The sequence below is a fragment of the Eucalyptus grandis genome, chromosome 3 (assembly GCF_016545825.1).
Source record: "Eucalyptus grandis isolate ANBG69807.140 chromosome 3, ASM1654582v1, whole genome shotgun sequence".
In the NCBI taxonomy this organism is placed as follows: Eukaryota; Viridiplantae; Streptophyta; class Magnoliopsida; order Myrtales; family Myrtaceae; genus Eucalyptus; species Eucalyptus grandis.
The window spans coordinates 39,232,832-39,253,673 of record NC_052614.1 but is presented as its reverse complement, the minus strand read 5'-3'; the positions used below and the strand labels follow the sequence as shown (position 1 = coordinate 39,253,673).

The 20,842-nt window shown below is 39.0% G+C and overlaps 2 protein-coding genes across 4 annotated transcripts; one reads left to right on the top strand and one right to left on the bottom strand.

Annotated features, from left to right (window-relative positions):
* Positions 1-5,350: 5,350 nt before the first annotated feature.
* LOC104435242 (ATP-dependent DNA helicase Q-like 1) lies at positions 5,351-12,585 on the top strand. 3 transcript variants are annotated; one of them, XM_039308416.1, is made up of 10 exons: positions 5,351-5,594; positions 6,219-6,565; positions 8,112-8,372; positions 9,330-9,430; positions 9,800-9,896; positions 9,975-10,018; positions 10,708-10,822; positions 10,900-11,253; positions 11,663-11,887; positions 12,159-12,585. In XM_039308416.1, the coding sequence occupies exons 1-10, from the start codon at positions 5,477-5,479 to the stop codon at positions 12,273-12,275; spliced, it is 1,779 nt and encodes a 592-aa protein (XP_039164350.1). In that variant the 5' UTR covers positions 5,351-5,476; the 3' UTR covers positions 12,276-12,585. The 3 variants fall into 3 exon arrangements, with proteins under 3 accessions (XP_039164350.1, XP_039164352.1, XP_039164349.1); XM_039308415.1 differs by having other exon boundaries at positions 5,354-5,594; positions 9,267-9,430; XM_039308418.1 differs by lacking the exon at positions 10,900-11,253 and having other exon boundaries at positions 9,267-9,430.
* A 1,061-nt stretch (positions 12,586-13,646) lies between these two features.
* Positions 13,647-14,291, bottom strand: LOC120291840 (E3 ubiquitin-protein ligase CIP8-like). The gene has a single exon (XM_039309593.1). It carries the CDS (start codon positions 14,289-14,291, stop codon positions 13,647-13,649), a length of 645 nt encoding a protein of 214 aa, XP_039165527.1.
* Positions 14,292-20,842: the final 6,551 nt, after the last annotated feature.

The window sequence follows — 20,842 nt, the reverse complement described above, 5'->3', positions numbered from 1 at the left end:
AAAGATAAAATTTGATTTTAACGTATTTCCATCCAAATGGGTCGGTGCCACAATTAATTCCATTTCCGCTCGACTACCAACACAAGGTGTAAAAATCAAATTTGCCGGTCGACGAGAATTTTCCAATTTAGTGAAAGATCAAAGAATGACTCTAAAATGAACACGGTCGAGAAGCCGATTCCCTGGGTCGAATTCTCAAGTCTATTTCTTAATAGGATGTCACAATTAAATGAACAAAGGAAAGAAGGGACGTCGTGTGTGCCCAAGTGTTAGGGCATGACATCTTGTGTCTTCTTGGTATCAAAGCTTGGTCATTACCTAGAGTGATAAGGTGCGCTAAGACTTTGGAATAGTTAGTTAGGAACACACTCCATGCTTGTGATTGCTGATTGTTTTGCTGAATTATGGTTCTGAATTCTTAACCGGGTTGTTGGGATTGTAGAACCAACTCTCTTTATAACTCTAAATGATGAATAACCTAGAGCTGAGAATGCCTAGAGGAAGGGCAACTCCGGCCCAAACAAGTGCTAGAGGAAAGGCACAAGGGAATCCCAAATAGATGGATTCTGCAAGCCTTAGAGGCAATTTGAAATATAATGGGACCGTAGGCGTATAATTAGGCTACTGTTGTTGCCGTTGCAGTTGCTCATAATGATGCCTCGTTAGCTAAAGACAGGAATGGCGTCTGACTAATTCATAAACTAGTGAGCAGTTTATAAAGCTGAAGTTGCCGCAATTCGCCAGGAAAAGTGATCTTGAGGTTGCAACCTCATGGGTCAAGGAGATACAGAAGACCTTGCATTATTGAGGTGCACTAAGGAGGACAAGGTGACATTGGTTGTGTACCAACTTTAAGGTAATGCCAGTGACTGGTGGGAAGCCACTTGAGGAAGGGTCTTTTCTGAAGGCACAACCACAACATAGGGAGGCTTCGTTGAAGCATTCAACAGAAAGTACTTTTTTGAGTGCGCTTGAGAACAAAAGATGACGGAATTTCTGACTCTACTAGAATCATATGTCCATACAAAGCCAAGTTCACTAAGCTATCAAAGTACTAACCAAGATGATCAAGGACCTGGTAGATAGAGCGAGGAGATTCTGAGATGGCTTGAAGCTAGAAATCCGCAGCTAGTTGGTGCCCTTGAACTTTAAAGACTACAACAAGTTATATGAAAATGTCTAGTTGATTGAAAGGGATGTGTCGAACGAATAGTTGCACTCGGATCGCGGTATGCCTTTAATTGGGACCACCATCAGTTTGGAAAGAAGTCAATGATAGGAGGAAATCACTCCATCCCTCCCAACAAGAAAAAATGGTATTGGGAAGCCGGCGCATAATCTTAATAGCAAGTGCCTGTTTTGTGGTAGGCAACACAAGACAGCACCATGCCTAGCCAAACTGGAGCATGCTTCGAGTGTGGCCAGCACGGCCATTAGGTGCGAAACTGCCTGCGTCAACCAGCCGAGATACAACCCCAACAATTGCACATGGGACTACAAATTGGGACTACATCATAGAACAATCCTGACCAATCCCCAACTTAAGGAAGAGTGTATGCGGTGACCAGAGAGGATGTGAAGGACTCCCGAGTCGTAATCACAAGTACAACCTCCTTACACCAGCATGCTACTTATGTGTTGTTTGATATGGGAGCTACATATTCGCTCGTAGCAAAGCAGTTTGTTAGATTAGCTAGATTGGAATTGAAACAGTTGGAAATGGTACTAAGAATTTCCACCCTATGAAGGATAAGGTGTTACCCGTCTTAGGCTGTTGAAAGTGCAAGATTGTTGTCAGTAGTCAGAAGGAATTGATAAACCTAGCTATTTTGACCATGTATGATTTTGATGTCATTACTTGAATGGATTGGCTCAAGAAGCAATGAGCCATGGTGGACCGCTATAGTAAGGTAATACAATTCAACCTATTTGGTTGTTCTTGCTACAAGTTCATAGGGAACGGGAGAGGACCCTCGATACCCTTATTTACATTACTTGAGGTAGTACGACTACTAGAGGAGAGTTGCCAAAGCTATCTGGCAAAGGTGATGGATGTGACAATGAAAGAATCAAAGTTGGAAGATATCGCAATGGCCCAAAACTTCACAAACATTTTTTTGAAGGAATTACCAAGATTGCCTCCAAAAAGGAAATGTAATTTGTCATTGAGTTAGCCCCCAGAATGGAACCAATCTCCAAGGCATCTTATCGAATGGCGTTGTTAGAATTGAAGGAGTTGAAGGTGCATATGCAAGAGCTGCTCGATAAGGGATTCATTTGCCCTAGTGCATTGCCATGGGGAGCATAGGTCCTATCCATGAAGAAGAAGGATGGGTCATTGTGTCAATGCATCAACTACCGACAACTCAATCAAGCGACAATCAAGAACAAGTATCCACTACCAATGATCGACGACTTGTTTGATCAACTTCAAGGAGCTTTGGTATTCTCCAAAATAGACCTAAGGATATGCTAGCATCAGTGGAGAATCAAGAAGGAAGATATCCCAAAGACAACATTTTGAACGCAATACGGCCGCTACGAGTTTACGGTGATGTCATTTGGGTTAACCAAAACTTGGCACAAGGGATACTTAAGTGCCCAAAGTTACAAAAGATACACATAAGTGCCACTTTCTTTGAAAATGAGACACTTGAGTGCTAAGTCCGACAACCTTGGTAGGAAATCCTACATGATAATTTTTATTATATAGCTCGCCAAAGAGCCGAGTCAGCAAAATAGAGGTAAAACAACATCATTTTGCTTCTTATTTGAATTTTAATATAAATATTAATTTAATTAAATTATAAAACTAAATTTAAAAAGGGGGGAGGAGTTGTAGAACAGCGAGGGCTATGCAAGCCCTTGTTGTCGCTGCCCTACCGTCGCCAGGAAGGGTTGGTTGGGGTCATTAGCAACGAGGGCTGGGGGCCGGCAACCCTCGCCCTAGATTTGGGCGGGTCGTCAGCCTTTAGCCTGGTTGGGCACCCTCGCCGAATTTGGGGCGATGGTCATCGTTGGATTTGGGGGAAGGTCGCGACCCTCGCCTCAAATCTAGGCAAGGGCTTGTAGGCCCTTGCCAAGGGCTTGATGACCCTAGCTGACCCTCTTCCCATTGTCGCTAGCCCATCCCGACAACAATGGGGAAGCATCAGCGAGGGCTTGCCCAACCCTCGTTGTTTTGCAACTCCTCCCCCTTTTAAATTTTATTTATTATAAATTTAGTTTTAAATTTAATTTAATTAATATTTATAGTAAAATTGAAATCCGAGGCAAAATGACACCGTTTTTGGCTTATATAGCCCGTCATTATTTTGCACTTGTCTCATCGGAAAAATACCATGTTAGTTTTTTGGCCTGATTTTTTCGCCGTTAGCACTTAACTGATCCATTTTACTCCGATTTTGGCACTTAAGTGTATATTTCCAAACTTTTGGTACTCAAGTGTCCCCTCGTGCCAAATTTGGCACTCTAGGTGTTCTTCTCCCTTTCATGGACTTAATTAACTAAGTATTTAAAGCGTACTTGGATCAATTCGCCATAATATTCATCAACGACATATTGATATACTCGAAGAGCCGAAAAGAGCATGAACAATATTTGAAGATAGTATTGCTGAACCCCCTAAGAAAACGCACTTTACGCTAAGTTTAGTAAGTGTGAGTTCTAGGTCGGGTAGCTTTTCTTGGTCACATAATATCCGGCAAAGGAATTTCGGTGGACCCAATAAAGATTGAGGCGGTCATGAATTGGCCAAGACTAATAATGGTGATCGAAGTTCATAGTTTTCTAGGATTGGTTGGCTATTACGGGCGATTCGTGAAAAGATACTCTAGAATAGCTATGCTCCTGACACGACTACTAAAGAAAGAAGTAAAGTTCAAATGGACAAATAAATGTGAGAAGAGTTTTTAGGAGCTCAAGCACAAGTTGACTACTGTCACAGTATTGATGGTATAGTCTGATCCTGGAGGTTATAAGATCTATAGTGACGCTTAATATAAGGGACTAGGCTATGTCTTGATGAAGCATGGAAGAGTGGTGGCCTATGCGTCTAGACAATTGAGGCCTCACGAGCAAAACTATTTGACGCATGACATTTCAATTAGTTTGCGCTTTTAGCCATGGTTTTGGTGTATTGTTTTTCATGATAATTGTTCAATTAAGTCAATAGTGGGTCCATATTTTACATTTATGATTAATTGACTTAAGTGAATCAAAATCGAACAATTTCTCCTCAAATTGGGCAAGTTTTCTCTTCAATTTGGTTATTTAGGGATTAGATTGCATAAATTTTAAACCTACAAGAGCCACAAAGGTGTAAAACAATAAGAACCAGCCAAAACTAATTAAGAATAGTCAAGAATTGATCAAATCGACGTGAATCAATTCGACTGATCCTACCGGCCGCTGGCAAGGCAAGTCGGGTCGACCCCTTGCTGGCCAATTTTGGATCTCCTGCGATTGGTTTTAAGATCCTCACTGTACCAATTTCACTCTTATGCCCTCAATTTCCCATGATTTTGCAGATTGGCTCTTCGATTCCGTGAATTTGTAATTTGGCCCATAATTAGGCCCTTAAGCACAATTCTTATTTTAAACTTGAATTTCTGCAAATATGACCCATCCGATTGCTTACTCGATGACTCCATCCTCACAAGGAAGTAGTGTTTCCTTTTTCACCAAACAGTATGGTAGCGGTGGAAACCTATCTTTCCAAATTATTTGATATTCTAGTGAAAGGTATGCATAAATGAAGGTAAAAATATTACAACGAGGATGAAGTCAACAAGGCTCTCACCAAATGAGATAAACATCAATTTTAACCCAATATCCTTTTTTAAAGATTTTTTTTCTTTTTTTTGCTAACGATGTGGTCTCTAGTTTCTTAAAATACTCAACTGATGTCAATATTTAGAATAGTTTTTTTTTTTTAAACAAATTTTGCGATTCTGTTCTGGCTTTTTTAATGTGAAACGTGAAGAAGTTCTTCACAGTATGTAGATATTGATTTGTAGAATCAATCATACATAATGATTTAATGATTTTTTTAAATTAAAATAATTATAATCTGTTTGAATTTTGCAAAGAGGCACAATTGATGGATATTTCTTCCCACCAAACAGCCCCAACTTTGTCAAACGAAACCAAGATGACTTACGAGGGTGGCCAAAATAGAACTCAAAACAAACTTCAGGGGCGGAAAACAGAATTGCCAAGAAGAATTAAAAGAAAATGGCTCCAATCTCTCTCCTCCGTTCGCTCCCTCCAACTTTCGAAAAGGCAAAAGAAAAACATCAATTCCGCCATCGCCGTCAAGGATTTTCGAACGAGAGCCCTTCGAGCACGCGCGCTCTCTCTCTCGAGAACAGCGATTCGATTCGATTCGATTCGATTCGATTCGACTGCGGCTCTTGCATCATCCATCGATCGCTCGCTCGAATCGCTCGAATCGCTCCGGGCGGGTCGAGATTCCATGGCGGATCGGGGCTCGCAGGAGGTGGAGAGAGCTCGGTTGCTGAGCTTGGCTCTCGAGTTCGGCTTCGACGAGCAGTCCGCCAGCAACTGCTTGGACCGTCTCGTTTCCCTCTACGGTAACTCCAATCGCTTACTTCGTCGCGCCCGATTTCTCATGCTGATTAGCGCTGCATAGGTCATGTAGGCTGTTTCATCGTCCACCACGACTATGATGGCTGGGGAATAGTCCGCTTTAGGTTAGTGGTGGTCTTGCTGACGAGCGAAGTGTCTGGTGCGGTTCCGGTTCGATGCGTCGAGGTTGCTTCGGATGGTGGTTTTTCCTGGTTATTAGCCGAATCGCGTGGTATCTTGGTGATTAGGGAATGGTCGTGGTTGCTAAAGAAGGAGATTTATTGCGGTTAGGCTTTTATTCTGACGGTGGCTATGGAATAGTCGACCTTTCGGATTTGAATGGACCGGAGGAGCTGATTAAATGTAGTTCACTGAGCGTTAATCCCATCCCTATTTCTCTGTGGGTTTTGTGGAGTAGTCTTATTGACTGGCGAAATGTCTGACTTATTTCTGAACTGAATGCGAATTTACGTATGGTGTCTTGCCTACGATTAAGTATGGTGTGTCACTGTACTAACTGCAGATTACATATAGTAGATTGTATTTATTTGATCTCTCTCTCTCTCTCTTTCTCTCTTTTTGTCATGGAACTCGCAAAATCATCTCTCTCTTCTTTTGGTTTTCTTAAGGTGACGAAGGTCGAGAGTTTATCACCGTGGAGCACTGTGGCGATGATTTTCTAGCAGAACTTGCCGAAACTATGCAAGATACTGAGGATTGGGATGATTTGCAAGCTGCGGAATCAGAAGCTTGTGGAGTTTTGACTGATATGTTTGGCCAAGATGTCCCTAATGACGGCGAATGCAATGTTGTGCATGATGTTAATATTATAGAGGATTCTCCACAACCTGAGAAAAATCAAACATTTCTTGAGGTGGATTCTTCTACTGAAAGTGAAGACGAAGATGATACATTTGGCAGTGCTCGAACCAATTCGTCCACTCAACTTCTGGCCAGACAATCTTTAGATTCAATGGTATGCTTCTGAAAACTGAGAAGTTGTCTCACTCCTTTCTGCCCTAACCAGTTTTGAAGGGATTAAGAAAAAGAAAGAAAAGCAGGGTGGCCTGGCATGTTTTTTCCCATGCCCAAAACTAATTTGGTTGATAGTTGTTTTGTTTGTGGCTTAAGTTTTTGATTCATGGACCTAGATTTGTCTTGGGATTGGACTGTGTAATTGCTTGGACCAAACGCGTGGCTCGAAGAATGTCTCAGTATTGTACAGGGTTGCCCATTTGGTAAAGAAACTATAGGCACCTGAAGAAGACATGATAGCTACCAGGCAAATCCCATGAGTCTGGCCACAATGGTCCAGTTGTTTAGGAGGTTGACAAAAAGTTGGCAGATCTTGGCATGACCTTTTATTCTTTTGACAATGATTCTGCACCTGTATTTTTATATATTTTTGTTGCTGAGGTATATTGGGGTCAACAAGGAAAATGAGAAGAATTGAGAACAGATTGTCTTGGTTTTTGATTGGCATCTAAATGCTTAGCCTGTTAAATGAAAGTATGATTCATAATATTTAAGTGCTGCTGTAATGCTTCTCTTAATTATGAGTGGAGAGGGAAATTAGGCAACTAGAGATTGTACCTTCTTTGTTGCTGCCATATTGGACTTTCTGGATTGCTGCACAATGATCTAAAGAGTTTAGGTGCCTGTGTAGATGCGTGGTATGCTTCGAAGAAATACTTTTCAGATTAGTAAATCAACTTATAAATATTAAACATCAAGTGAATGGTAGATAGATGATGCCTGTGTTTGGTCAAAAGATGTATATTCAAAGAGAAACCATCTCTCTGTAGAAGGAATTGCAAGCTATTTCATGACATTCTTAAGGATTATAGAAAGCTGCGGGGGTTAGAAAAAAGGTCAGCAAACTATATTAAACAGAGACGACCTGACGGGGGTTATTGACAGTTTAACATGATTAGAACATGGGATGGTGCTTCAGTATGCACCTGCAAGGACAATATATATTCCCAATCTGTACCAACCACTCATGCTTAACACAATTCATCAAAGAAGTTATTGAGTTGGTGGAAGCCGATCAGAGACAGGCGAAAACTCTAGAATGTCAGAATGATAATCGAACTGAAACTTGACTCCGTATTGGAAAGAGGTGAGCTCGTGTTGCAAACTCATGCGTATAGATACTTCACAAGGAAATCTCTCTAAGACAGTAAATTGCCTATGAGGGCTCTCATCCGATCAAATGTATAATAGACACTCCTAACTTGCCAGTTACTTCCACAGTCTATAAGATCTAAAATGACTTATATGACAACTATTTGGTCAATAAGAACAGTTCATTTTTGTTTTTGATATGTAATAATACCTATATTTCTCAAATATTTTGAGAGTATGGTACATCATCCAAGTGTTGAATTTAGCATCCAGCATCTTTGATAGGTGTGTTTCGCAAAATGAAGGCTTGGGATTTCTTTGTGCACAATTTTCATTTTCCTTCACTCCACATCAGAAACTATTTATGGTGCTGAAGAGGCTTATTTGTGTTGAAGGACTGTAAGAGCACTGTCACTCATGGTTCGATATCATCAGTTTCAAATAAAAGACGTTGCTCTCAGATTTCGACATGCAAACAAGGAATTCTGAGTTTTGAGGAATTGCAAGCCTTGGATGACATAGAATTGGCAAATGTTGTAATATTCGGAAACAAGGCATTTCGACCAATGCAGCATCAGGCTTGTAAAGCTTCTGTAGCCAAGCAAGATTGCTTCATTCTCATGCCCACTGGAGGTGGTAAAAGTTTATGTTACCAGGTTAGTGAATGTTAGCATTATTTCATTTGTGTAATGATAGAATGTAGAAGTATGTGTGGAGACAATGTTTAGAGCACAAGCCCTGTGCACTTTGCCAAATGGTTCCACCAATTACGTACTAGATGGGTAGACCTGTATATTGAAATTTAAGCTATAAAATGATCTTGCAATCTGCTTTGTTAGCACCGTTGAGAAGTTTGTGCTTAAACTTAAGGAAGAAAATGTTTTCCTAATGCAAGTGAAGCGATAGGAAGTGATTCAGGTACATAACCTTGTGTTCAAATGTACGGGATTGGACTCAGTTGGAGAAGAAGGAAATACAGGACATTCTCGTTCTGCCTTCGCCCATCTCTGTCCATTCTGTAATTTCTAGAATTTGAGGTCTGCTATGCTTCTAGGACCTTTGAATTACTTACTGGAAAATTTATCTTGTTTTTGCATGTAAGTGTTGTTGTCAGTCATATTTCATGTCTAATTCAAAAGGGTTATTAAGTCAAAGAGGAATAAGTTTTCAAATTAATTGCACCAAATTCAGATTGTAGATGTCTATATTTCCTATGCAGGTATGTGCTATGTCATCATCTCAACTAGGGGTGATCATTTCAATAATTGGTTTGAAATGGATGTCCTTTTTTCATAAAAGATGGATCTTGGGAGTATGCAAAATATTGGATCCACTGAATCAAGAAGGAAGATATTAATCTGAATTTATTAAGTTAAATTATCCTGAAGTGTTCTCTGTTTAGTCTTGAAGTATTTCATATATGTTTCTAGCTGAAGTAATTATGAGACAAATAGTGACAACTGGTGCTTTCTGATCAGCTAAAGGTGAATAAAAGAGTTATTCCCTCATCCCTTCATTTGCTCTTCTGATGTTTTTACCCTTCATTTCAGCTGCCAGCAACTCTTAAACCAGGTGTCACAGTTGTTATATCTCCCCTGCTATCTCTCATCCAGGATCAAATAATTACTCTAACCCTCAAGTACGGAATTCCATCAACTTTCTTGAACTCTCAGCAAACTGCTGCCCAGGCAGCAGCTGTCCTCCAAGAACTAAGGCAAGGTTTAGCTCTCTCTCTCTCTCTCTCTCTCTCTCTCTTTCTCTGTGTTCCTACTGAAGTTTATCCTACCATACAATCATTATCCCCCCATAAAATGGTTTGCTCCATTTGTTGCAAAAAATGCATACTTTTTTATGTGGTTAATGAAAAGATGCATGCCTAAGATGTTTCCCTTAAAAATAAATTTTAGCATCTTAGCCTTCCGAGAGAAGTATATCATACCATACAATCTTTGTCCCGCCATAAAATGTTGGGCTATGCTCCATTTGTTCCAATGGGATTTCTATTGGACTTCTTAAACTTTTTTTTTGCTGAGTGCTGGGATTGTCAAGTCATTAATCTCCACTGATTTGCCTTCCTTTTCAGGAAAGATAAACCATCATGCAAGCTATTGTATGTAACTCCTGAAAGGATTGTGGGGAACCCATCATTTCTTGAGATATTGAAATGCTTGCATAGAAAGGTACTAATTCTGATATACTGTAACTTTTTCTGAAAGTTTCTTTTTAACTTTTTGATACTCAGCCATCACACATTGCAGGCACAACTAGCTGGTTTTGTTGTCGATGAGGCACATTGTGTGAGGTATGCTTTTTGGCATCCTTGTATCTGAAGCAAAGATCATGCTAGAGTTACATCAAATGGAAAAAAGTATTTATGATGTTGCCACTGCAAAACTACTGTCCTTGTTCCAGAGAAAAAAGCAAGTTAACTTTTATACATGCTCACTCAAACTCTTTTTTTCAAACATTTTTGCATCTTCTGTGTTTCTGGCCTAATTATGTTGTCAGTGTCATGCTGAACCTTCTGAAACCCAGACCTTCTGTGGAGTTCTAGTATAACAGAATGCAATGTTGAAATAACTAATTCTGGAAATGATCTAGTTCCTTGTTTTGTGAAAAGTCAGTGGCACATCATTAATCATAGTAAGCACAATGCACACAACTAAATTAAACTCCACAGAAATTACTTTTGGATGTAATTGAAGGTGTCCATGTTTGGCACAATCGTTAGGTCTTTTAAGCTGGTTCTTGTGTCCCTACATATTCTTTTAACTTTTTTATTATTCATTAACAACTTAAGATATCAAGCCAAAGTTCACGCATGTGATCATTGATTGATTGTGTTTCTTATGAGGTCTTTATTGGACTTGCTCTGCCAGTGCGATTTCATGAAAGGAACGTATCGCTGTTTGGAGCTTTTCTTGTATATTTGAATGATTGTAAATCAGTAAAGCTTATTGATCATTACTTTCATGGTTGTCACTATTGCAGTCAGTGGGGACATGATTTTCGTCCAGATTATAGGGGACTGGGATGTCTCAAGCAAAACTTTCCATATGTCCCAGTGATGGCCTTAACTGCAACCGCCACCCAGCCAGTTCGTGAGGTACGAAACTTGCACATTATCCTCCAAATTATGTTGAAAAATCATTTGGGTCTGATCGAAATGTACATCCATTGTAGGATATCCTAAAAGCTCTCAGGATCCCCCATGCTCTTGTTCTTGAGACAAGCTTTGACAGACCAAACCTAAAATATGAGGTCATATCTAAGACCAAGGAACCACTGAAGCAGCTTGGAGAGCTGCTAAAGAATCGTTTTGCTAATTTGTGTGGCATAGTGTATTGCCTCTCAAAGAGTGAATGCTTTGATGTTGCAAAATACTTGAATGATAAGTGCAGTATAAAGACAGTGTACTATCATGCTGGATTAGCAGCCCGTCAAAGAGTAGCTGTTCAAAAGAAATGGCATACTGGAGAGGTCCAGGTTGTATGTGCAACCATTGCTTTTGGAATGGGAATAGACAAACCTGATGTTGTAAGTTGAAATGGACTCTAAGCCTTTGCCTATTTTTAGTTGTAGAGTCAAGCTGACAAGCTGCCAAATGCTCAACTAATTCACTTTTTTTCTAATGTTTTAGTTTCACTGAATGGTTTGTGAGCGTGCTTGGAAGTAAACTTTACTGGTTCCATAGTCCAATGGCCTGCTAAATTGTCACTCTTGGCTATTGATTGCAACTGGTGAATTATATGTTTTTTTCAAGTCAAATTCTTTCTTCCAAGCATGGCACTTTGTTGTGCTGAAATTAATTAAACTAGGATAAAGTTCTTTTCTTTACTGTAAAAGTGGCAAATGAATCTGATCTAATTTGTCCTCCTTTTATAATGTTTTTATCATTTTTCAACTTTGGAGGTTCAGTAAATATTTTTTTGTGGCATGTGGTCAGCGTTTTGTCATCCACAATACAATGTCCAAGTCAATCGAAAGCTATTACCAAGAATCAGGGAGGGCAGGAAGAGATAATCTACCAGCAATGTGCATTGCTCTATATGCCAAAAAGGATTTCAGCTGGGTTGTGTGCATGTTAAGGAGTGGTCGAGGATGTAAAACTGAAATCTTTAAAAGTGCAATGGCTCAAGCTAGGAAAATGCAGCAATATTGTGAACTCAAGGTAATCCAATTTGTGTTCTCAACTTCTCTCTGATGATCTCAACTAAGTGATGCTTCCATTTTGTGTTTATACTTTCCACTTTGTTCTATTGATTGTTGTTAGTGTTAGTCTGGCATTAACCTGTCTGGGTGCTGGATCATTAGACCGGTCTGTTGGCAACATTTTCAAATAATAATGTACCCTTTGGGCTTAAACTCATATTCCACACGCCTAAATGGAGCAAAGTCTATGGATAAACGCGTGTTTCCTCTCTAATTTGTGAAATTTTCAGGATGAGTGTCGGCGGCAAACCTTACTTGCGCACTTTGGCGAGTCTTTGAATCGGAAAGACTGTAAATACGGTTCTAATCCTTGCGACAATTGTCTCAAAGCCTCTTCATATAGGTAAACCTTTCAGGTGTCAACTCTCTTGATGGGTGACAGGTACCGACTTATGCATGATCTTCATCTGCACAGTTCTTCTGATTCCATCATCCGCAATTATTGGAAGACCACATGGTAATGGAGGGGCAAAGGTCCTTAACTATGGACACAGAATTCTTCAGTTATGATGGTCTTGTCATCTCATGTTTGTCTTTTCCTTTCATCTGTCGCCATGTTCCTCATCTGGAACTAATTATTTTCGTGAGGGGAAAGAAAATGTTGGTCGACATATAAACCGGAGAGGCATATGGGAACACGCCCTCCGGTCTTGACTGCAGAGGAAAATGTTTCTTGTTTCAGTTAGTGGAGACTAACAATGAAATCCAATTATGCAAGTGCATGTTGCCTTTCGTCTTCTTTCCCGTTTTGAATTAGTGATGATTGCATATCATGACTGCATCTGAAGTTAGTTTACTTGCAGATTCAATTAATCAAGTGGTATATCTTAAGATACAATCGATTGGTTGAAAACCTTTATTAGGGTACAATCATTTGTTAATCCATCTATTGAACACCACCGGCTTTATTTTTCTGCCCCAGATCTCTCTTGCTCTCTCTACTGTTAACACATTTTGGCTCACTTCATAAACTCACTGTATACGTAATTCAACATAATAGTATTCCAAAAAGGGCCATCTGTTGATTTATGGTCTGTTTAAAGGTAGGTCTAGAATCTCATGGGCAACATTTATTATTCTTCTTATCCAGATAATTTGATTCAGTTTTCAGTTCATGTTTGGCATCAATAATAATAGATGGTCAAGTTATCTAGACAGTCTTTGTGATGGAAAATTGGAGACAGAATTGTCAAGCATGATTCTATCCTCACAGTTCATAAATAATGTCTTGCTATTTATGTTTTTCCATTTCCAGCAGTCATATGTAATTTTCTCTATCGAGTAATTAACGCGTATTAGTGTTGATATACTTTGGAGAGAGACAGGATGGTCCTGCGAAAATTTTGAGTGACTCGTTATGTTATAATAATTACAGATGTCCTGTTTTGTCCTGCCATCCTTCGTTTTTTTTTAACTTTTTTTTCTTGTGACCAGATTCAACCTTGTGTTTCTGGGAGATTAGTGAGCTAAACATGCAGGTAAATCTTGGTTTTTAGGTTGAGTTTTGTCGATGGTTGGTTAACTTGGTTTCATCGAAAAGGCTACTCTGGTCTCTGCTGGGACATCACAGTAATCTTGGTTTTTAGACGGGTGATATTCAGTGCTCTAGCAGCGGGCATCACATTGAGTACCCAAAAGTAATCGTAGCTAATTAATGAATCTATCGGAAAAAAAGAGAAGTCATTTTTTATTAGAAAATCTTACAAACTAAAAACTAACTACTCTGGATCTTCTACTTCTACTTTGCTACGACATAGCGGACATGAATTATTACTCTTGAGCCACTTGACGATGCACCTGAAGTGAAATAAGTGCGAGCACGGTATCTTTATCACTTTATTTTCCCCATCTAGTTCCTCTAAACAAATAGAACAGCATCCGTCACCGTTCTCGACAAAGTAGCTCTTCTGCTTGAGCTTTTCAACAGTGCTTTTGGAGACGCCCCGCGTGACTTGATCGGGATCCGGCTCGTATCCTCCAATCGAGGCTTCCTCAGATTCTTCCATTTGGACTTCATCTTTGGTGGCCAATTCCAAATTTATGTTCATGTCGAACCCCCCATGGCCATTACTTGATGCCCGAAACACTGTACGCAGAATAGCTCTTATAATAGCGGCCCAAAAGCCGTGGTGAACGCCCAAAGCATCGAGGACTCTCTCCATATGCGTTTCGCAAAGGGATTGCCATGATAGGATGCAGAGCGGCATCTCAAATGACTGACTCAACTCCGACAGTCGATCGACAAACACTAGCAAATGGTGCCACTTGATCGAGAAGTTGAAGACAGCGGTCGGCAAGCTAGAAAAATCAGGATTTCTTGTCTTCAGCTTCAAACTATATCCACAATACACTGTCTCCTCCATGCCGTTGCTACCGAGAGTGGACTGAAGAGGATTTTCACGTGTAATGTTGAAATCCTATCATGAAAAACCGCAGCAAATATTTTGGAAATATATCGAGAAACAGACGGAAAAAGAAGCTCTAGAACAAAAAAATAAAATCCGAGAATCGAACTAACCGAACAATGGAAACGATTCCCTCTTGCGAACAGAGCAATCTGCTTTGAAACCAAGAATCGATGAAATCTGGGGTTTGTGCAGAACGGGAAATTGTAATTCTCTCAGGAGATGACAAACAATGGAACACGATGCAGCCTTGGTTCGTGGGTCTCATTATACAGCCGTTGGTTTGTTGTCTGGACTTTCCTGTTTTGCGGACTGGCGGTGAAATTTGAAAGGGCGTGCTGTGCACGTGCCGCGATAAAGGAAATTAATCAAATTCTATTTCTCTTTCTCTAAACTACTGATTTTCTGCGAAACCAAAAAGGAAACAGAGAAGATGGCCACGTTCGGAAGCCAATTCTCCGGCGCCGGCGCCGCCGCTTTCTCCGGTCGGTGGTTTCATGGACCCTCTCAGTCTCCCCGGAGCAAGCATTACCTTACGGAGAGTTAGGATTTTGGAGGACCAAACCAGAATCTGATGCTATTCTCTGATCAAACGGTTGATCACGAGTTCATCGTTTGGTGTTTGGAACTTAAACATTTCGCCCTTGTGGAACTGCACAGAGAGGAATCTGTCTTAATAAGAGGGTTGGTGCAATGATGGATATGGCCGGGGCTCATTTAACTCTGTACTTCAGAATTCTTACTGTAGTGTTTGGATGCTGAGTTTTGAAGAAGTTCTGATTACACTTAACACGATTGTTTCAATAATTAAATTGTATTTGCAAACAGGAAGTTTGAGACTTGTAGCTCAAAACAACTCGCGGTTATCGTACAATGTCTACATGGTTTGCTTTTGAATCCTCTTTTCCTACGAAATGATGATAACCGGACATTACCCAACATGCAGAACCATCTTCACATTGTTTTAGTGCGATCATGCAGCATAATATCACGTCTTCTATCCTGAATGTCAGGTTGCAGGTATTAGTTGTATTCATAATCTTCTCTTTTGGTATCCTGCGAGCTGCTTAACATCTAAACACTTTTGTCCATTTGTTCAGGGATGGAAAGCTGAATTAGCATTATCTGATTTTGTGTTGCATACCATGCCTACTTCTTCTGAGTTTGATAGAGTCGTTGCGTCAGAGCTTGGTGCCGGAACAGGTATGTTAGGTTCTGCTGCTTTCTTAAATATGTCAGGTGATACTGTTCCAAAAAACTAAACTTACTTCACAGATTGCTTAGTTTTCTTAAGCGGTGAAGTACCATGAGGAAGTGTCCAAGTTATTTAGAGAATCAAAATTGGTGAATGGAGGATAAAAAGAATGACTGTTATGGGTGTCTTCTTCTTGTGAGCTTATTTTAGGTGTAATACGAATTGCCAAATTCTGAAAGGTCAGGATAACCTTTTACTGATCATTACCATTACATGTACATACATCCCCTATTTAAACAAAGAGGAGTGCATAATCAATTCAATCTAGCATTCCTGTCTTTTCGAAACTTTGGCAACAGTCCTTTGAAAGTGCTTCCAGTTAAATTACCAGGTGAACAGTCTAGAGGTGTAAGGGTACTGATGGAACTTACAGAGAATCTTATCCATTTTCACTGAGTGTTCAGGCTAAGACTGCTTTAATTCTTCATTTACTTCATTTCACCCGCTAAAGTCTCTTGGTACTACTATTATGACAGTCTTCATTTCAATTTTTATGCTATGGTCGGTTGGCATACTGCTCTCACATGTAGCTAAGACCTTATTCTTCACAGGTTGGAATATTGGACTCGAATCTAACCATATTATTTTCTTTCGGCACATACAACCATCTGTTGCTGGCAGTTTTCCTCTTTGAAATATATATAGGTTCATGCGGTACAGTTCCTTGGCTGATTTATTTATCGAGGGCAGTCTTGATATATTAATATAGTCCATTTTGCGATTTGAAAAAGATAGAAGGAAAAACTAATCTTAGCAATTAGAACAATTCATAGAATGTTTTATTTCTTAAGGTTACCTTTGATTCCCCATGTCGTACATTAATATCATTAGGAATCTAGCGTTTTCGCAACTCATTCTTTCTTGTTACTTTAAGAATAGTCTCAATGAGTGTCGCTAGATCATGGAGATGAAATCCTTAACAATTGTGTGAAGAATGCCAAGCTCAATGATGGAGTTCTGAACTATAAGGCTACAGTTCATGTAAGTGAACTCAATTGGATGAATTATTGGCCTCCTAATGTATGCACAGAAGTTTCTGATTCACAAGTGAGGTAAACTTGATCTTTAGTTGATAACTAAAAGCTTTCAGTAATTGACACCAGCATATACAGACGTGCACGGAGTTGTTTGTACTTTGAATTGATGCTGCGCAACTGTAGACTTAATTCATTGATTGAGTAATGTGGTAGCCTTTTAGGTACACTTGGTTATCCTCAGAAGTGGAAGAGGCTGAAAGCTTTGTGACTGTAAAGCATATGAATAGTTCTGAAAGCTCTTCTTTACTTTGCTTCCTGTGACAGCAAAGCAGATTAATAATGTCGGCAGCACTCCTTTTCTGCTTTTTCCCTCTCTATTTTCTTTTTTCTAAGGAAAATGTTCAGACATTTTCTTGATTTATGAACCTTGACTAGGAGACTCTTTGGGTATCGCTTACAATAAAGCCGAAAGAATTACCGACTTTGTGTTTTCCCTAAGTGTGCCTTTTGACTTGAACTCCTATAATGCATAGCTCAGTGCCCAAACCTATGTAAGGAATGTCCGAGGACTTAATGTCCTGAATCTCTTTTTCAAAATGTCTTCCGTTAAATCATTTCTTTTCTCCGAAACTAATCAACCTGGTCAACCCTGGTTCAACTAGACTTTGACCTAAGGTTCAACAGTCTGAAACTGGACGAGACCTCGGTTAACCAGTTGAACTGCTAGTTTCAGTTCCATTTTCTGAAACACGGACAAAAACCGAGACGAATTTGCCTCTCTTCCATGTGCTGGATATTAGGATGGAGAGCTCCTGTTCCCCAAGTCATGCTATTATAGAGGATGTATTTCTGCTCTGATCATGATTACTTGCTTATTATCTTTCTGGAGGTAAAACAAAGGACTCTTGAAGTTTGTTGAACTAGACACCTCACCGATTTAGGCCTCAGTGTCTTCCACAACATATTGGCACTGTCAGGATGCAATTTTTATTTTTGTTTTTTTTTTTCCGATGTACTCTTTTTGTCTTTCAGTGTACTTCTGGCATAGTGCTATTCCTGCATATTCAGGATAAATGACAAGACTTGTCTCAGTATGTAGTTGAATGCAGGGTCATGTTTGAGTCGAGGAATAATGACTAATTTTGCATCATGTGAACATTGGAACATAAGAAACGTGTTTCTTATGTGTTTAGATGGATAGTTAGTCAGATCTGGTACTTACAATTGGCATCTCAGATATGATAGAGAAAGCTTTGTCCTTGATCATCCTAAAAATGGTGATGGCGGTTAATGTGCAGTGGCATGGAAAGTCTCAGCTTGTCCACATTGAATCTTTAATATGATGTCGAACATTTTTTAATTCGATGAGTAATAAAGGACTTTATTAGTAGAGCAATTCTAATGGCAGAACGAGAACTAAAGGAAAAACTAATAAAAAAAGTAAAGAAGCACAGACTAGGTGGAATCAGAGCACTATGCTTGTGGGCACTGAAAAATACAAGAACATTTACATTGCTGTTGATGTGAATACTGTTTGTCAATCTTTTAAGATTTTGAAGTGCTATTTCAGTATTCTTAGGAGTGAACTGTGTTTTTTCAGGTCAAGGATAACTCTACAAGCTTAGAATTCATTGCCAGCATTATACTCGAAAGCCTTCAAGTTTGCATGCTTCAAATTCAGCAGGGAGGATGAAGTTTCATTTTCGGCATTTTGTACCTGATTTTGAAACGTGGTTCTAGTTATATTGACCTCAGCTGTTGGTTAATCTCTCTTGCTTTGCTGAGAAATGACGGATAGTAATTTGTCTTGACCAGAGAATGAGGCACCGTTGACACCATCTGATTATTTCCACAGGATGTACCTCCAGAAATTATCTGAATAAAGCTGCAGGGCAGCAGGGGAAAACACTTGCATATAGTTAGATCTGGTGATTTGTCATGGAAGTTGAAGTATCTTATTTTACTTAGCAGGTCTTTTCTGAGGTAATTTGATAGATGGATAATCTATTGTGCGACTGTTTTGCTACATCATACACCTAGTATACCAGGAGCAGTGCTAGCTAGAGGCACTAAAACTTCTTATGGAAATTTCTTTACAATGTTTCTCTGATAAATCTTGATTTTTTTAAGAAACTAGTAGGGTGTTCAAGCTTTTGATGATTGATAACTTGTTTGAATTTAAACATCAAATAGGGTCTTATCAATTGAGAATAAGTTTTAAATGAGGTAAATCTGTCAAAATCACAACCCACTATATCAATTCAGATTCTATTGGTCATATCAATTGAGAATAAATTTTAATAGGAGGTAAATCTGTCAAAATCACAACCCACTATATCAATTCAGATTTATTGTAATAGATTATATATGGACCATCTCAAACTTGAAATATGGTAGCAACTCGAGAGCTGCTTGAGATGGCAAGACAGGCCTTACGGTGGGAGGCACATGAGAGGACTAGGTCCTCCTGGGTTGGAGTGAGGGCTTGTCGGCAAACACGCCGGCAGAGGCCGCGCGGCAGTGTGGAGACTAGGATTTTGGGGGTCCGATCGGGTAACAAAAGGGTTTTTGAAGAGGAGGGATGCTTGTGACCATTTAGAGAGAGAATCTGCATAGGAAAGTAGAGGAGGAAGAGAAAGGTTGACGAGTGGAGAAGAATTTTGACTGTTGCGCTAACAACCAAAATTTTGACTGGAATTTACAACAAATTTTTTTTTCTCGTGAGAATCTACAATATTTGGTTTCGAAATTGGGGATAATACCACAAACCTTCAGATTGTACTTACTAATACAAATAAACTTTTTTTTTTTTTTTTTTTTTTTTGTGTTTTTGTGTTACTGAAAATTCTAAACATGCCTGTTATGACATGAAGTCACAAAAATACCCCAAACTCTTGATAAAACTAAACCATAAAGTAATATGTTACATATGTATAAGTTTGGATTTTTTTTTTTGTGATACAAAAAAAAAATTGATGCATGTTTAAGTCACAGTGGACAAAATTTAGGATTTATAGTGACAAAAAAAAATTTAAGATATTTGTATCTCAGTCAATATTATTTGAGGTTTTTGTAGTAATTGCATTTAAAACTATATTGTTTCTAAATCTGAGGAAATTCGATGCATTGACTCTTTCTTCCTACTTCGCCTTTAATGATTTTAGAGCCATTGTTTTGTGTCTCTTTACTCATTGAAATAAAAGAAAGTTTTACATTGAGTCCCCATGAACTATATATATATATATATATCGGAAAGTCCCAAAAAAAGAGAGAGAAAGAAAACAGAAAAGAAAAATAAAAGGCCTAACCCAAAAAAATAAAAAATAAAAAGGCAGTTCCTTTTCAGTGGAAGAATTTAGAACAAGGCTGTTCAACTTTCGCTGATTTGGATCCATGCCTTCAAAATTCCTTAAGTTCCTTCCAAGAGTTTACTTCACAGAGAATTCGAGATTTGGAAATATTTCACGGAAAAAATTTAGAACAAGGCTATTCAAAATATTTTCCAAATTTGAGAAATGTTTGATGTTTACTAGTATAAAAAAAATGAATGGATAAAAAATATTTTCATCATCTTTGAAAATATTTTGGCATAAATTGTTATTGACAATGACCAATTTTTTCTAGGTGATATAACTAATAATTTTTAGGAAAATATTTTCAAAATCTTGAGTTTTTAAAGAAACAAACATGCTCTTAGATAATGAAGGATTTCGAAGTTTTCTTGGTGTTCTTGATTCTCTATGCTGTTTCCATGAAGAATAATCTCTGTCCCGTTGTTTTAGCATGCCCCAGGCGATTCCATCTTTGTTGAACCCTAGTCCGAATAGCAAAAGACACCTGACAGTGAACACGAATATGATCAACTGGCTGGCCAGAATTTTAACACACGCAACACTAATGTGATGGAGTGTATATTTGCATGCGCGCTTGATTGCTCTCTCTGTTCTTGAAGAACTTTGTACTGGCATATCGTCCTCGGCCCTGTCAACTGTAAAAAATTTGACGATATCGATCGTTCTGCATCTTATCTAATTCGTTTGATTTCATTGCCTTTGTGTTTATTGGCGAATTTTGTGTCGTAGGCTTTGGGACTTAGACCTGGCGTTATTGATGGAGCCACATCATTATATCTGCTGTTCAGGTTCACTTTATTGTGTTCATCATCATGATCATCATTTTAATGATATTACTCAATAGGAGTTGCTCTTCTTGGATGTTTTATGGAACTAATCTTTATCTGGAGCGACAGAATTGCCATCCACTTACACTTCATAGTG

Bases quoted from the DNA above. Each gene is read 5' to 3' on its own strand.
- LOC104435242 (XM_039308415.1), top strand. From the start codon at position 5,477: ATGGCGGATCGGGGCTCGCAGGAGGTGGAGAGAGCTCGGTTGCTGAGC. The intron at 10,823-10,899 runs GTACGAAACTTG...CATCCATTGTAG, and splicing joins CCACCCAGCCAGTTCGTGAG to GATATCCTAAAAGCTCTCAG. The intron at 11,888-12,158 runs GTAATCCAATTT...TGAAATTTTCAG, and splicing joins AGCAATATTGTGAACTCAAG to GATGAGTGTCGGCGGCAAAC.
- LOC120291840 (XM_039309593.1), bottom strand. From the start codon at position 14,291: ATGGAGGAGACAGTGTATTGTGGATATAGTTTGAAGCTGAAGACAAGA.